At 42.1% G+C, this 16,880-nt stretch overlaps 1 protein-coding gene across 5 annotated transcripts in view; it reads left to right on the forward strand.

Moving 5' to 3' along the window:
* The first annotated feature begins 2,056 nt into the window (after window positions 1-2,056).
* The window catches only part of rptor (regulatory associated protein of MTOR, complex 1), a 183,471-nt gene continuing 168,647 nt past the window's right edge, over window positions 2,057-16,880 (forward strand). For all 5 annotated transcript variants that reach the window (XR_003928108.1, XM_030048802.1, XM_030048820.1 and 2 more), the window contains exons 1-2: window positions 2,057-2,494; window positions 3,701-3,875. Coding sequence is in view for 4 of the 5 variants with exons in the window: in XM_030048802.1 (XP_029904662.1) it covers window positions 3,708-3,875 (168 nt within the window). In the remaining variant the exon portion in view is untranslated. The remainder of the gene's footprint in view (window positions 2,495-3,700; window positions 3,876-16,880) is intronic.

Consider the following 16,880-nt stretch of genomic DNA (forward strand, 5'->3'; position numbering starts at 1 on the left):
TACATAGCATTATGGTCGGTAGTAGTGATACATTAAATTCATCTCAGCTTATTGTGCACAAATTCCCCAATTCCTCTTTTTCAACTCAAAATGGATAGTTACATATTAGTTCTACAACAATGGCTAAATTGCTTATGCAAATCATTGTACATTGTATTACAGTGGGACCAAAGAAACATCTCCTTTATAATATCCTACTTAGTAAAGAAGAGTTTTTAAAAATGTGTCTTGTGAAATCATTTCAGTGCAATTTTAAGTGCAACAAACTGGCCCCGTAATAATAAATAATAAATAGGAAACTGGGTCACTGCAGCAGCAAATGGGAATAGGCCACTGTGACACGCGGTTACTTAAGAAGATAAATAAGAACATGGCAAAACACAGTTATGTTAACATAGGAAAGCAGCAGTTTAATAATCAGAAATGTTAAATAAGTATGGCTGTATTAATCAGAGGAGGAAAAGGAATGGATTACCATATTAAGAGGATGTGCAGCATAGCAGCAGCTCTAGATACAGAATTTATCTTAGAGACAAAACTAATAAAAGATATCAACCTCGAATGTCACTCTTCAAATCACAGCATGATCATGGTGGAGGTGGTTGTGTGCCCCAGGAGCAATACTGCTGGGTGTTTTGGCTCCTGGACGGTATAGCAAAGGAAATCTGGTCTCGGGTGAAGGTCTAGGCAAACAGTGGTTTCAGAGGAACCTTGGTTCAATAAGACCTATGGGACCTTGCCTAGAGGAGAAACTCCAAGTCCCCTCCGGGAGCCACCCCCTCACCCAGCCAGTAACCTATAACTCCTCACCCCATCAGCCGTGAGATATGGGTGAGGAGGTCAGCGATGCAAGAGGAGCCACATACTGAGCCACTGCTCCTCCACACTGAGATGAGCCAGTTAAGGTGGTTAAGGCACCTGGTCATGACGCTCCCAAGGTACCTTTGGATTTGTTCTTTGCACAAATGACTGGGAGGAGACCTTGAGTTAGACCCTGGACCCGCTGGTGGGATTATATCTCCCAGATGGCCTAGGGGTGCCTGGGGATGCCTCAGGAGGAAGTGCAGGAAAAGAGTGCTAGGTAAAAGAAGATGCATGGTGCTCTGCTTGCCCCGTCGCCATCATGATCCGGACTGATGTGCGGCTAGAAAATGGATGGAGGGCCGGAGGAGGATTGCTGCCTTGTTCCTGTGTTGCAGAGAGATGTTCATGGGGAACTGGGGCAGAGAGAGGAAATAAAATAAGAGCAGAGGCACACTACCTCTGGAAAAACTGTTGTAAATCCTATATTTCAGGGGCTAATGCATGGCATTACAGATTAACAGCTGGACTGACACATTTCTGTACATCCTGGCCTTGTTCATATGCAGCTGTTAATCTGTAATGCCACGCACTAGCCATCAAAATAAAGACTTTATGACAGACAGGAGGGTCTTGGACTCATTTTCTTCATTGCTCTTAATAAAATGAACCATAGGATGTTAATTCTTTGTACCGCTATTTTTTATTTATTTATTTATTTACTATTTGGCCCTCACTGTGTCTTAGTCTGGTCTCAAGTTTTTTCCCCTTATTTTTATTGATTTTTTTTTTTTTTTTTTTTTTTTTTTTTGCTGAGAGTTTTATACACAAAGATCTAGTAGACATAATTAGAATAGATTTTAGGATGACTAATACCACAGAAAAACTCGGCTATTGTTAGAACATAGAAGGGATATCATAGTGATACTAGGAGATAAAAACATACCATAAAGTATGACAGAGCCACTATAGTAACACTAAGCCCATACAGACATACTGTTAGGAGATATTCATAGTTTTTACGTGCGCAAGATGGCAATGGCTTCATAAAATATTTTTTTTTCTTGACGTCACAACAATTTTATTGTCGACACAAGATGGCTATTTGCCTTGCATATCTGACTATTGTGACTGTAAAGATTTGCTCAAGGAGTTTCTTGTGGAGTAACTTTGTTTTTATTTTGGTGCGTGACAGGAACAGCGCTGACGTTTCACGACAGCCCCGCCGCCCCGCGGAGCTACGGTGCATTCTGGGTCCAACCCAAGATGGCTGCGCCCTTGCAGAAGTGCTGAAGAAGTGCATCTCTGGAGAAATTGTTGGGATTGCCTCTGAATTCCGCGGAAACCACTGCACGAAATCGGCCACCGTGACACGCGGTTATTTAACAACAACATACGAGCAGAGTGATCGACGAGCGGGGTCGGTGCGTGGCGTGGCTGTGGCAGACTGTCCGTGTGAAGATGGGCCTCGTCTCAAACCCCTTCCCATAGCGAAGAGCCGTGGGGAGAGGACCCGCAGATTCCCCTGCAAATATCTGCCCGTCGAGCTTGGACTTGACGGGTTTGACATTATATACAGGCTGTGGACGCTGCCGTACAATTTTCTGTCCAGGATTGTTTGTGCGACCGTGTCTGTCATCGTCAGGAGACGGAGAGCTTCCCAAGCCCGGGTTGATAATCCTGCCGCACCAAGGTCTGCATGCATCTGCACGCTCTCATGACAAGCGCCATTTCTGCACATCTGCCCTGTCTCACTTGTCAGTGTGCTCATGTTGTTCCACTTGTTTCCCGAGCTAACTGGACGTGCACGAAACAGTGAGGTTAGCAGCCCGCGGTGCAGTTTGACAGCTGTCAGGGAGAGGCAGAGCCAGCGTCACCGCGAGCTGTCACATTAGCCGAGCTAGCTTAGCTAACATGTTCCTTCATGTTCCCGTTAGCTCGCCGGTGTGTTTGCTAACTAGCAGCGCGCTAAGCACCCAGCTGTGTTTCCCGATGTCACACGGCTGGCCGGGTTGCTGTTAATTCACACACAGCTGGACAAATCAAGAGTGATTGAACCGGCCAGCTCCTCGCCTGCGCTCGAGCTGTGTTCACGTGGCCAGCTCGAGCCTCATGATGGCAGGGCTGCAGGACATGGACCAAATGTCATCCCTCGGTATTTATGCCAAATATCTCGATGGCAATACGATATACAATATGACTATGGCTTCACACTTAGTTGAAATTTTAAGTGTAGCAACAGTGAAAATGAAGCTTTCTTCAAAACGACGTAGTAATACCAACTGGACGTAGAAAATAGTTAGCTCACAAAGTATTTTATTGACCAGTCACTGTCTTAGGCTAATCCTAAATTTGATATTGTCCATATCATTTCCTTTTTAGATATTAATATCACACATGTTGATATCTAGTAATAACATAATAATGATATATCTTTCAGGCCTACATCATGGCATAATCTAGGTGCTGCTCTGACTGTCTCAGTGTAGTGATACAAGCTAATCAGTGAACAAACAAAACTGAATTGTTGACTTACTGGATGTTATGTATGAGTGTTTTTAGTTTCAGCCATGCTTTGATGTTATTATTATTATCATTCAAGCAGCAGATTGACAGCAGTGCATTGCATAATGACTCATAACCTTCCTGACATGTATTCTGATAATGAAACTAACTTTAGAGGAGCAAGAGGTCACGGTGCCTGGTAAAACACAAATTACTAAACCACAAATACAGTGAGCATTTACGCAGTAGAAGAACACAGTTGAGAAACAGACACAGCCAAAATGCAAAAGCACTTGTCCAGAGGCTGGTATTAATTTCCTACCAGAAATGCACTACAAGGCTCCACAGCAACTCATCCAAGTTATGACAAGCGCTCTCTCTGCTCTATCTGCAGGGCCTTGATGAAAATGGACTCAGATTTGCTTCATTCACCGGCCATGGGCCTCGCTGAGGAGGAGGAGCCTGACATGAGCGACTGGAAGCTTCCACTGGCCTTCATGAAGAAACGCCATTCAGAGAAGATTGAGGGCTCCAAGGCCCTGGCACAGAGCTGGAGGATGAAGGACAGGGTAATTGTCTGTTCATTTAAAACTGAAGTAATTCAGCTGTCTGACTGGAGCTGTACTGGCTTGAAGTTATAGGGTCTCTTTGTCCCGTCACCATGCCCTGCATCCCCGTAGCCAAAGAACGAGTGTGCCCAATTTTTTTTTAGGGAGTATAAATACATGCTGACATGTTGACTGTGCAAATCAATAGGGATTGTTTTTTTGCCTTTTTGCAAAAGCCAGAGTTGATTAACAAGGTGTAATTTATTGCACAAAAGTCATTCCTAGCTATTGCAAGTGCAAAGCAGCATAAATCTTGGTTTCTTCATTATTTATTGTACAGATGGTAATCATCAAACTTATGAATGGAAGGGACTTGTGCCCCTTTAGTCTGAATTGGAAAGATGCTAGCGCTTATGTTTGCAGAAAGCTCCAGGTGACCATCTGGCTCTGCATGAAGACAGCAGTGACATGACTCATTATGCAGAAATTGTGATTTTGTGTCTGGCAAAAGATTATTTTGCACTTGCTTTGCTGTTTGGCATGCCTTTGACTGTCCTAGAGAAATGGTGTGCCCCGGTGGCAGCCTCAATTGGTGATGGATGCTTTAATTTCATTGACTTGCACGACAAACCAAGTGAAAACTACTGTGCAGTCACATGCAATGAAATGGTCTTTCCTCAGATTCCCTGATTTAAATCTTCTGCATATTTTGTAGCAAGTCTTTTGTCGATGCCAACAAGAGGCGGATGATTTTGATAGCAGAATAGCTGTAATTTGATTGGCCAATTTGAAGGTCTTGTTAAGGAATTTTTGCTGAGCATTTCTCTCTCGCTGAATGCCTAGTGCCAGTTCTCACTTGTTGTTAAGCATATTTTATCTGATTAAAAAAGCAAGTCAAACGCGCCAAAGCCACGCATTGTGCTTTGAAAGGAAATTGGTCTTGAAACCTTGCCTTTATTGTTGTTCTACTTTTGTGCCAATTCATTTTATTCTGCTCAGGGCTACCCGTGCTACACTTTGACTGAGGAATCTCAAAGCGTTCCCTCATGAATGGTTACAGTGAGTTTCCTCACTGTTCCGCTCTCATTAAGCTGGCGTTTGATCCACCACCGTGCTGCCTACCTGAGTATTTCAGTGCCTCACGGCTATGGAGAGCTATAGCTATAATAATGCCAAATGCCACATAATCATACATAACCCTGGCAGACTCGGCACCTATTGTAGATGTTCACCCAAATGAAATTTTAACACTGAGCTACTGTTAGGACATCACCAGCATTACCCTGCATCGCTGAGTGAACTGTCAGCTTTCAGGGAACCTTGAATAAGGAGACATCATTAAATGTGAGGCTGGAATTGATTTAAAAGAGGTAATAGGGACTGGCTGAAATTGTCCAACTCTTCATTGGGCACGCCTATCAGAAAATCAAATTGACTGTGGAACATTTATCATCCTTGCACATTTTTGCTCGGAGCATTTCTAGATGGTGCCGCCACATTTGTGCTCTGGTGGCAGTGTGTCCTTGTGACATTTTGATTCAAAGAGAACTCAAAGTAAGGAGACAGTTTTGTTTGTGTTTTGCAGAGTGCAAACTTGACTTTAAGTACATTTGTGGTCTGAGGTCAAGTCTCACTTTTGAGGTTACATCCTAAGGTGGAAGGCCAAGGGTAGAATCTCAGCCCGTGTTAATTAAGACGTTAAAAATCACCAAATATACGAATGAGTCTATATAATATTTACCAAAAAAATAAGTTATTCTGAATATATAAAATGAAAATGTAATGAGTATAAAAATGCAATGCTAATACCTGGGTTTAGTTTAGTGCAGTTGCATGAACGCATCATACTGAACAGTGCTTGAGATAAAAGCATCATTTGGCATATAGGTATCATATGTTCATTACATTTTGCAAGTTTCTGAATAGTAAAACCAAACTAATTTCCCTATTTAAGAAAATATAGCCCCATAAGGAGACAGCTGGACTGAAGTACAGTCTAGCTGTTCAGCTGCAAGGCCCTCACCATGTTAGACCCACTGTCTGGTCCTGCAGGTCATGTTCTCCTCTTTTAAAAAACTGGACGGTGTGATTTTTGTGTTCACTCTTGTGCATTCCAAGCATAGCTGTGGCCTGTTTGAAAAATATTTGTGGTAACTCGTAACATGGATGAACTATTTTTAGCAGTCTTTTGAAGCCCTCATTCTCTATAGTTTTATGGAAATCATATCCTTGGCCAGGTAACATCTCACTCGGTTGGCTACCTCTTTCCAGCGCTTATTTGTTTTGTCAAATTGAGTGCCTTTCTCAAACGCCTTTCTTAAAGTTGTCTATTTTGGCCTCGTATCCTCTGGCTGTGTGATGGAGGCTGATGCACTCACATGAGAGCCCTTCCCGTTTCACTTTCACCATGCTCTGCGGGCTGATTTCTTTTGAAGTGGTTAAAAGGTTTGTCGTACTGCCATCTGACACACAGACCATGTTTCTGCAAACTTTGCAAGTAGCTGTTTCTTGTGCCCTGCCGATTTTGGAAAATCACCATCTCTTCCGCATTGTCAACTGTGCCACTATTTTGCCAAATAAAAAGGGTGAGAGCCAAAAATACAAGGCTCTATCTACTGTTTGCCATTATTGGTGTATTGGTGTGTTTGTGAGTGAAGTTGCATAACAGACTAGCGAATAGCGTGGTTTTAGGTTTGACTGAGGAACCAATTTTGAATGTGTGCATGAGCAGTGTCACGACAGCTGAAGAATTTCCAGTATCACTGTAGCACAGTGCTCCCGATCTCTCAGTAAAAACAGATTGTGGAGACATTTTAATCATTCACAATCTAATATCATCATATCGCACACCCCTACTTGCAGCACTAATTGCTTGGTGTGATTTAATCTGATAGATCGTAGCTGTGAGGATGTCCTGAGTTGCTCTCTGAACAGTCAAGCACAGAGCGGTGCCCAGTGATGGGCCTGTCAGGTGGGCCGTGAATGATGTTCTGCACTGTGGGAAATCAGAGAGAGCATGTGCGTGGATGTACACACACGCACACGCACACACACAAACACACAAACACACAGTTGCCTCAGTATGAAGGAGAACATGGGAGGGACGGATGCTGCACAATTACAAGGCCCATTGGTCAAAATGGGATATTTATTCCCTAAGGGGGTGATGTGTGCTACTGAGTTGTGACTGTGTGTGTGTCTTGTGCCTGTTTGTGTTCCTGGCTCTTCACTGCACCTGCAGAGCACAATTGTGATAAGTGTTGGGATAATAAGATCAGCTATCAGTAATGTGCAGTATGGTACAAGGTCAGGGCCAGCTTCAGATAGAAAGTCCCTTCCTTTAACTAATAAAAGGCCGACTAATCATTTAATTAGGAAGCTATCAAGAGGACATGGAGTTACGCTTGTATGTTGCCCTGGAGCCACTGGACAGAGCTCTATTGGTGCTGTAAGTAGTGTTGATTGCAAAAGAGAAGAGGAGAGGTGCAATTATAGCAGGTCCAACACCTAGTTTCGAGAGAGTGACTCCACAGTTTTTGTATTAATGGAGAAAAATGATATTTTTAGTCCCATTTGCCATACTGCATTAGCAGTGAACATAGAACATGATGTGTTTCTGTTCTGTTTTTTCAGACCAATTGCATATGAGGTATTTAAAACTTAGAAAAATGCACTGCTTCAGAGCTCAATTCTCATCCACCTACTGTGTACCCATTGAACCTTCTTCTAAACCTCTTCTCCCCTCACTCCATCTCACTCTTCCCTCTGAAACCTCTATGGAGTCTATTCATGTCAAGCAGTAGTGGACATCTCGATGCAGAAGTCCATTCCATCACAATCTATAATAATCTGCATAGCTTGGCTTTGTTTGCTCCACCTGTCAGCATCCTGTCACCCCTCTGATGCCCATTTATCTCAGCCCTAAAAATGGCATCAGGGTGTGTATTTTTAGGACTCTGAGCGTATGGGGTCTGTTCAGCTCGGTGTGCATGAAGGTGGATCAGAATTTAGTTGACTTGCCAATAACAAATATACCAGGATTTGTCATTGTGCTAGCTGTGCAGAGCCAAGCAAAGGGGATGGCACGAGCTGTACGCTAAACAGCAGACTTTACATAACGGTCTTCAAATATACATGCAGCGTTCAGAGGCTGTGTGCATTCAGGCGGCAGGGTACAGTATATTTGCAGCTGTAGAGCGTTTTGTTGTGGATGTGCTGCATTTAGTTGGTACCACGAGGAAGCTCTGTTGGTGTTGTGTGGGCTTTTAGACGGGGCAGTGTTGGTCTAAATAGATCAGGACTTCCATTTATGTGTTGTTCCTTGGGCTGTTTGCTGTCCCTCTGTTCAGGTGAGCAGAAATAAAGGTGGAGCAGGTTTTCACCTCATTCTTCTAGAGATGCATTAGAGAGCCTGAATGAATTCAAGCCTGGCCCACCGCAGCTGTGCCCTCTGACTCGGTATGTGGTGGTGTGTTTGTGTTTGTGCCAGCTGTTTGGCTGGCCTGCCCCGGGGGCCGAGGTCCAGTTTCCTTCATCATCAGTGTTGGCCAGCAGCACTGTACATTTTGGATTCCTTTGTCGTTGTCAATATCAAACACTTGGCTTAACTTTAATATCTGTTGTGATTGACCATGTCCTCCTTGCCATTCCATCACAGTATTTCAGTATTTCTCATCAGCAGCCTCGCTGTTGCCTCTCTTTTCCCCGATGCATGCAGCACTGTTGTGGTTAACGCAGTGACAGCACATTGCTGGTGAAATGCTTTTGTCACAGTGGCATTGACAAAGCAGTCTGTCTCACTGAAAATTTTGTTCACTTGGCTTGTGGGTGTGTGTAAAACAATGTGTTTCCTTGAGATTTTCCATTTGTAATTATCAGACTCCAGTTTTAGTTAATGTGTGATCTCCTTTTTTTGCAGTTAAAACAGATAGACTCTTCCATTTTGATCATTTAACTTTGGGGAGGAGGGGATTATGAATAAATTTAAACCAACTTGGTCTCCGTTATAATTCATTTAACACAATACTAATTTAATAATTCATTTTTGGAATAAGTGAGAGCCGTAGTGCCTTGTTAGCATTAGTACATCATTGGCATGTGAATGTCCACATACTCTCCCTTTGTAGCTCAGCATCACACAGATCTCACGCACGCACGCACGCTCGCACGCACGCACACACACACACACACACACACACACACACACACACACACACACAGACACACACACACACACACACACACACACAGTTGTACCATATTTTTCCCAGTCTCCTCCCTGTTGATTTTCATATACATGTCTCCTGCTGCTGTTGGTTTTTTTTGTTGTTGTTGTTTTTTTCAATGGAATAATGAAATCAATACGTCATCAATAACCAAGCCCATTGTAATAATGAGGAAATGAGGCAGGTTTTCTGTGCTGCTTTATCTTCTGCATCATTAGTTGAATTCAATCAATTTACACAGTCCATTAGCTGGCATATAGACTTTCAGCCATGGAGGCCTGAAAAGAAAATGTATTTCCAAGGCACTGCAAGTAATTACATGCTCCTGATTTTATACTGGTATTGAACTGTGGTGGCAGGGTTGCTGTAGTGAGTAGGGAAATGTCTTTAAACCAAAAGACCCAGATTTCAGCACCCTTCTTATCAAGCACACACATTGTTGAAGTGCCCTTGAACAAGACACCAGCTCCACTACGAGCTCCAGGCTTGCAGCTCTGTTGCTGGTCCTTTACTTTGACCTCCATGTGGAAGGTGAGAGCAAAAAGACAAGTTTGTCCTTAAGCGCTCAATCAAGTGTCACAAAAAGGTCTTACTTTTCAAACCCCCAACCCTCACATTTCAAACAAACAAGGCTGCTACAAGCTATGTCTCTCTCTCTCTCTCTCTCTCTCTCTCTCTCTCTCTCTCTCTCTCTCTCTCTCTCTCTCATTTGAATGTTTAACTCAAAAGAGACATGTTTTATCATATCAGCTCAGCTCAGGGAGCGACCGATATTGATTTTTCAGAGGCAAATCCGATTATTAGTAATCACAGACATCGATAACCAACATTTATGGCCGATATTCATTTATAGTCAATTTGAAAATTCCTGTATCAAAACTGTAGTATGACAAATGCCAACACAAGCCTTCCTTTGAATTAACAAATGTTGATTAATATTACTATATTTATAATATTACTATATCAGTAAACATAAATAACAAAACAAGAAATATACTAGAAAATTTGAAAAGAAAACAAAACTGAAGATTATCCAGAAAAAAAGTGAAAAATGATCAAGAATTGAAAAATAAATTTCTAATGATTAAAATACAGATCAGTGATGCTGGTTCAGATATGTTTTGTTTAAATGCTTGTGACAAGCTGAAATGTTAAACTGAAATGAATATTGTAACCCCCCTGATCTCAAGGCAGGTAGGTTGGAGCAAAAACACTACAACTTAGTGTTTTTTTCTTTCTATAAAACTAAATTAGATACAAATCCAGAGAAAAGAGAAATGAAAATTGTATTTTATATTAAGAGAAATGCTCGTAGCAGCTTGATACAACAACCCCCTTATATTCCAATTCTGTGCTTTTCTAGAAGGCAGTTGTCAGCATTAGCAATCATAACACTGTCTGAGGCATTATTTAGCTTTATAAATCTGGTTTTATTCATATTTCCAAGGATATGAAGACCACAACATGCACATGGGCTTCTCTGTGTTAATTCATCACTTCATCTGTTCATGAACAAAAACTTTTCAGCAATCTAATATGAACACACAATAAAACAAGTCGAGTGTCATGAAACAGTCCTCATTCCCAGTACACAGCTGAGAAATCATGTGAAAAACAGAGTGATGGTATCAGTCGCATTGTGTGTGATACTTTTAAGATCAGAATGTGGCAACTTTTTTTTTTTTTTTTTTTTTGACTTTTTAGTGTCATTCACCTCTCATTTCTTCAGAGGCTCAGAGGCTTCAGAAGTTACAAATGTTACAGTCAGGTGAAGACATAAAAGATGTTCCTATGTTTTTATGTATAGCCTACACCTGGCTATAAAAAGATTTCCCTCAAGGTGTTAGGAGAGGTGAAAGTTGGAAAAAGTTGATTTTACACTTCTTGTTATCCACTGCTTCTATACATGCTTCACTTTGGCTCACTGCACCTGGCTTCCTCTGTCTCTTCTGATACACTTACATGACTCTTCACCACCTCCACGCCCACCGGCCACTAAGACGAATTTTAGGTCCAGGGAGTTCACTCTTTACTGCTGCCAAGTGATTTCTGGCTGTTGAAATCCTTAAAACATTCAGAAATGCAGCCAGTTATCTCTCATTGCCATTTGGAGTCACCAAAATGCAAAACTGCCTGGTGTAGCTTAAAGACCACAGCAGAGAAATTGAAGAGCCTTATGACAGTCAATCATAATCCATTTTTATTAATCTCATGTTGCTCATATGCTTGTTTTTTGAAAGAATTAAACAGTGCTTTATTTCTCAGTTCATATGCCACTGGAATCTGAGAAACTGACCTCGTGCGATCAGGGTGAAAATCGGGGTGAAACGGTGGCTTATTGAGCAAGAGTGGAGCAGATTGTTGGTGGGGGAAAAAACGCAACTATATTTTGCTGTCCCTGCCTGGTTAAACCATGGGAAACACAATCTTTTCCCAGGGCCTTTCCACAGTGTTCTAATGTGAAAATTTGATAGGGCATTCATATTTGGTGCTAAACCTGTTAAGGAAATCAATATTATTATTATTATTTTATTTATTTATTTATTTTTTCCAAGAGCACCAGCTAGACTTGGCTGTCATTTAATTTGCGTGTGTCTAGGCAGGAGGGTGTATGTGCATGTTTCCTTGTGCAGATAGGCACCTAATTCAGGGGTGTGTCTGTAATGACAACTGAAGTTTTTGTTTGCTATATCTGCATACACTCATATTCCTAATAAAGCACCAAGCACTAGTTTTATAAACATGGCTTTGGTCTATTTGGCAAGAAATTAGTTATAATTAAACCAGTTTTCTTATTAAATATAGATTGGAGAAAACACTTGTTTTATTCAAGGACTACACTCAATGCATGTCTTTGAAATTAGCCTCTCAGTTTTGAATTTGCAGCTGAAACCTCCAAAGGCTGACCTGTTGCAGACTCTCCAGCTACTGCACGCCTGGAGGAGATCAATGCTCTCTGCTATTTTAATAGCCTTCATTTATTGCAGGGCTAACAAATGGAATAATCAGGGGCCATTGATCCACGTGGGGAGAGGTGCTGGGGGCTGTAAGGGAGGACAGGGAGGGGAAAGGCTGCAGGGTCCCCTGGAGTCCCATGCACAGTTATTAATGAGAGGAGGACAGCCACCAATTATACACACGGGCCCAAACAGGAAGACGTGTGTGCGCGCACACACACACACGCACACACACACACACACACACACACACACACACACATACACACACATTCCCAGACACACATTATCTTTCTCTCTATCTCTCTTGCTTGTTCTCTCTGTCCCTTTAAATCTCTCATTATCTCAGTAAAGGGCCAAACTGTGTGCCAAAGAGCAAAGCATTGTGAAAGCATGTGGGACATTCTCTCTCTCTCTCTCTCTCTCTCTCTCTCTCTCTCTCTCTCTCTCTCTCTCTCTCTCTCTCTCTCTCTCTCTCTCTCTCCCTCCCTGCCTCCCTCCCCTTTGCATATGGGAGAATGATTTATGAGATTATTGGAAATCCATGTGGTCCAGCAGACCTGTATTAAAATCTAATTTTGTTTAGACTTTTCTTTCAGATTAATGTTAACAATCAAATTAACAGGCGAGGGCCGCCTATTTGATAGAGAGCCGCTTGTTATGGGTGCAGCAGCACTTTAGCCTGATGGGAAGCCTGGCTTAGCCCCGCTCTCTTTCTGCTTACCTGCTCAGTTTTTACTCCTTCCTCTTATTAGTCCTCCATTCATCTTATTCGTTTCAGTCCTCCTGCCTCCTGTTCCTTTATGTTAATTCTGATTACACTCTTACTACTTGATCTTTTTGGGTCATATTTCCTTTCCATTAATGACCATATTTATTATGTGTAAAAGCCTAGACCTGATGATGCCAGTAATGTGCTGTTTTATGTTTTATTTATTTATTTATTTTTGGTCCAGCCTGGACTCGCGTCTGAATTGATTGTGAATCGGGTTCCCACGCTGGCCTGCTCCTCACAGATAAACACCAGATTACATTTTCCACTTCTGTTTGCTTTTCATTAATCTCATTTATGTGAGCTAAAACACCTTTAGTGCACTACAGTACCAAACCAAGGAACAGAATGTTAAATGACCAGCAGTGATAAGCACAGCCTCTGACATTTTACTCCCAGGGTTTTAAAACTAATTTATTACTACATGCCACAGTGGCAGTTAAATTGCTTTGATTCCCTTACCTGCCAGCTAGATTTTTAGATGGGTGGCTCAGGCTCAGCTGCATTTATGTGGTGGATAGTTGTTACTTTACCACCCTGCTGATTGCACTGAAATACTCATTGTTTGCCAGTGTAGGGGAGGGAATATATGGAATAATTAAGCTGACAAATGAATGGGGGGAAAATGTGGACCACATCTGGCTGCCGTCACACCCAAATGCCACTTTGCACTGCGATGATGAGCTGGAACAGAAAACCACCATCTCATTCATCTCTATTATTCTTATGCAAATGAGCATCAAATTTATTATTAATTGCCTGCATTGAATGCTGGGTGGAAACAAATAATTTCATTAGTGCTGTTTATATTATGATGTTAATCATGTTGGTGTCTTGAGCTAGTTAATTGTGATTATGATTAACGCCAACGTGAAACCTCTTTGGTGACAGGAGCACACCCCTTGTTCTAACAGTACCTTGCAAGACTAAAATATCTGAGCGTTGTAACCTTGATGCATGTTAAGGCAGATAATAAAATGGCATTTCTCCCACATAATCAACAGTTTTCCCTGACATTTTAGCTGCCATGGTGGTAATAGCTGTTTTCTCTGTGGACTTTGGCCTAAATAACTCTTCAAAGCGTACTGTCACTTCAGGTGTTGAATCGTAAAGGGCAAATCTATCCTTGTGAATCCCAACGGGGTCAGTGTGCTTTTACAGGTTACTGGTATAGATACTTTACAGTCCCTAAAGTTCATTCAAGGCACTTGGCAACAGGCCATAGGCACATGGAATGCACACTAATAATTTGATCTTAATGGTCCCACTTATTTGGCCATGTACTTACTTTGGTCATTTCACTCTCTTTGTTAAATGTGCACATATCAAAAGTTACAGATGTTAACGCAGAATGTGTATTTGTTTGTGAAGATGACAGTGTGATAACCTTAGCCAAAAATCATGGTATTGCACACCTCCAAAATTTATTATTGTAAAATCTCTGGGTAAAGAAGACAGTTGTCCACATTTTTACATTTTTATTGTTGCTCTTGCTGGGTTAAACATAAATTTCAACAGTTTAATGTATGTAACTGATTTTATATGAAAACACATATTAGTAATAATAATAATGATGGTGATAATGATAATAATGACAACGACAACGATAGTAGTAAATAAAGCTGCAAGCAGCGTTGGACGGGCCCTCGCCCCCCCGTGCACGTCGGGGACGGCGCGCGTGTCGAAGTGTAGACAATTCGTCCATTTGTGCCAGTTTTGAGGGTATTTTTCGGTGCTTTTATTTTGAAAGAGTTTTGGACTTTTATTTTGAAAGGCCGCGGAAGTCCTAGTGTGTGACCGACAGGACTACTGGCAGCTGCTGCATGATCACACCAAAATGCAGGCACACACACTCACTCACTCACTCGCTCACTCACTCACACAAACACACACACACACACACACAGACACACACACACACACACACACACACACACACACACACACACACACACACACACACACACACACATGACGCCAACAAAAACCCACTGGTAGTACATTCGCTGCTGGTGCCCCTCTGGCCACTAGCAGCGCCCCTCCAGCAGATGGCGCCCTTAGCATGTCCTAGTGTGTGACTGACTTGAGTACTGGCAGCTGCTGCATGATCACACCAAAAAGCAAGCAGACAGAGAAATCCTCATTCAATCTAATGGAGAAATCCATAAAACCCACCCCTGTTTGAGGGGTCACAGCTCGGTCACCGTTTAAGTGACAGACTTGATTCAAAGCATAAACAAGTCACGAGACTCGGATCTATAAATCTCCCATTTACATGATTTTGCTATCTTTTACCGTTTTGGAGTTATGGCAGTTTTAGTTTGAGAGTGTTTTCTGCTCCCTCTGAGCTCTTACAATGGGTGTGTATTGCGCATTCCTGAGGCAGCTAGAGTGAGTCACATGTCCAGGCAGAGTGCAGAGCAGAGCACACCAGAGTCAAAAATGTTTGAAAACTCTTCACAGCTCCCACAAACTTGGTCCAATCCACATCAAAACTACATATTTTTGTAGGAAATTTTGTCCTCTTTCCATCTGCATAGTTTTCAAAGCCGTCAGACTTTTACTTTAGACTCCAGGGGCCTAATTAGTGCCAAGTGTCAGCCTCTTCACACCAAACTCCATGGGAAAAAATGAGGTTTTGGCTCTGGCCACTCCGACTTTGAGGGCTTATAAAATCCAAACGATTCGAATTAATAACAACTTTTTAGCAACTTTTGTTCAGCACTGTGTCCTCTGTCATCTGTTAACTTTTCAAGCCGCTGACATTTACGCCCTGGGAGGAGAAAGATTTTGTTCCAATCGGAATTTTGGGCGAGAACGTGAACATTCCAACGCAAATTGCGGACTTCCTGTTGGTTTTAGGTCGGGGGTGTCAGCGCGTGATTTGTAGGGCTTGATGAGACCTACATTTCGGCATCAGTTTGGTGTTTCTATCACATTCCTGTGGGCCGCAGCGGCTGCCTTTGTGTGCCTAGGTGGCGCTACCGAGCCCATTTTTGCACCTTGGGGGTCCGTTTGTCCATTTTATCAAATTTTTCGCCAGACCTGAGGTGCGTGCCGAATTTGGTGAGTTTTTGAGCATGTTTAGGGGGTCAAATTAAGGCCTAATGACACGAGATAATAATAATAAGAAGAAAGAAACGGAGCAATAACAATAGGGCTTCGCGCTGTTCCAGTGCTCGGGCCCTAATAATAATACTATTATTAAAAATGCTTATCTTCATCCCAGTTAAATGGGCTGGACATAATATTGATTTCATTTGAGTGTTGATGTTCATATAGCCACGTAAACACTCTTGTCCCCAGCATTGTTTGCAGGCTGGTTGTCCTTCCTCCTCTAAGCCTTTGCCATCTGTGTATTTTTTTAATATACAAAATAATTCCATAAGGCCGACATCATCCGATTTGATTAGGGGAAGAGTTTGTGGGCTCATCTCCTTCTTTCATGACATCCTACGGTTTGCTACTTGAGGCTGACTCCACAACATGATGTGGATTACGTCAGGTTTGTTTTGGTTTTCCCCCCTTTCCTCCAGCTGATTGCTCAATGGCAACTAGATATCTAAAATAATGGAGCTGGAAATTAGCGCAACATCCTGTGTCAGTGGTAAACATTATGCTGCAAATTAAATATCTGAAGAGTGATTTTAACATAGGGGAAGAACAGCTCATACTGTTGCAACGATATGAGAGGGAACTTAAGTTGTTTTGAAACTGACACATTTTTCAAACCGTGTTTTACCGTGAAACTTGAAACTGGCGCATGTCTAGTGGTGATTCATCTCTATATTGCGAGAGTGTTATAGGTCTTACATTGCATCCCTCTTTATGTAACCTGGCTATACAATACAGGAGGTTGGACTTAACACTAGCTACTCTTAAGGATCCTTAATTAAAAACTGCATTGCTGATACTGGAATAAAAAGTGATGCCATCGTGATGCCATATTGATACGCCCAGCTTTGTAGCTTTTTCATCTATCATCTGTAGCTCTGTCAACCTCAACTGAAGTGTTCACCTTTACATGATTTCCCAGTCATGATACAGATTATACATCAGTTGTGAGCATTAT

Source organism: Myripristis murdjan, chromosome 1 (assembly GCF_902150065.1).
Source record: "Myripristis murdjan chromosome 1, fMyrMur1.1, whole genome shotgun sequence".
NCBI lineage: Eukaryota > Metazoa > Chordata > Actinopteri > Holocentriformes > Holocentridae > Myripristis > Myripristis murdjan.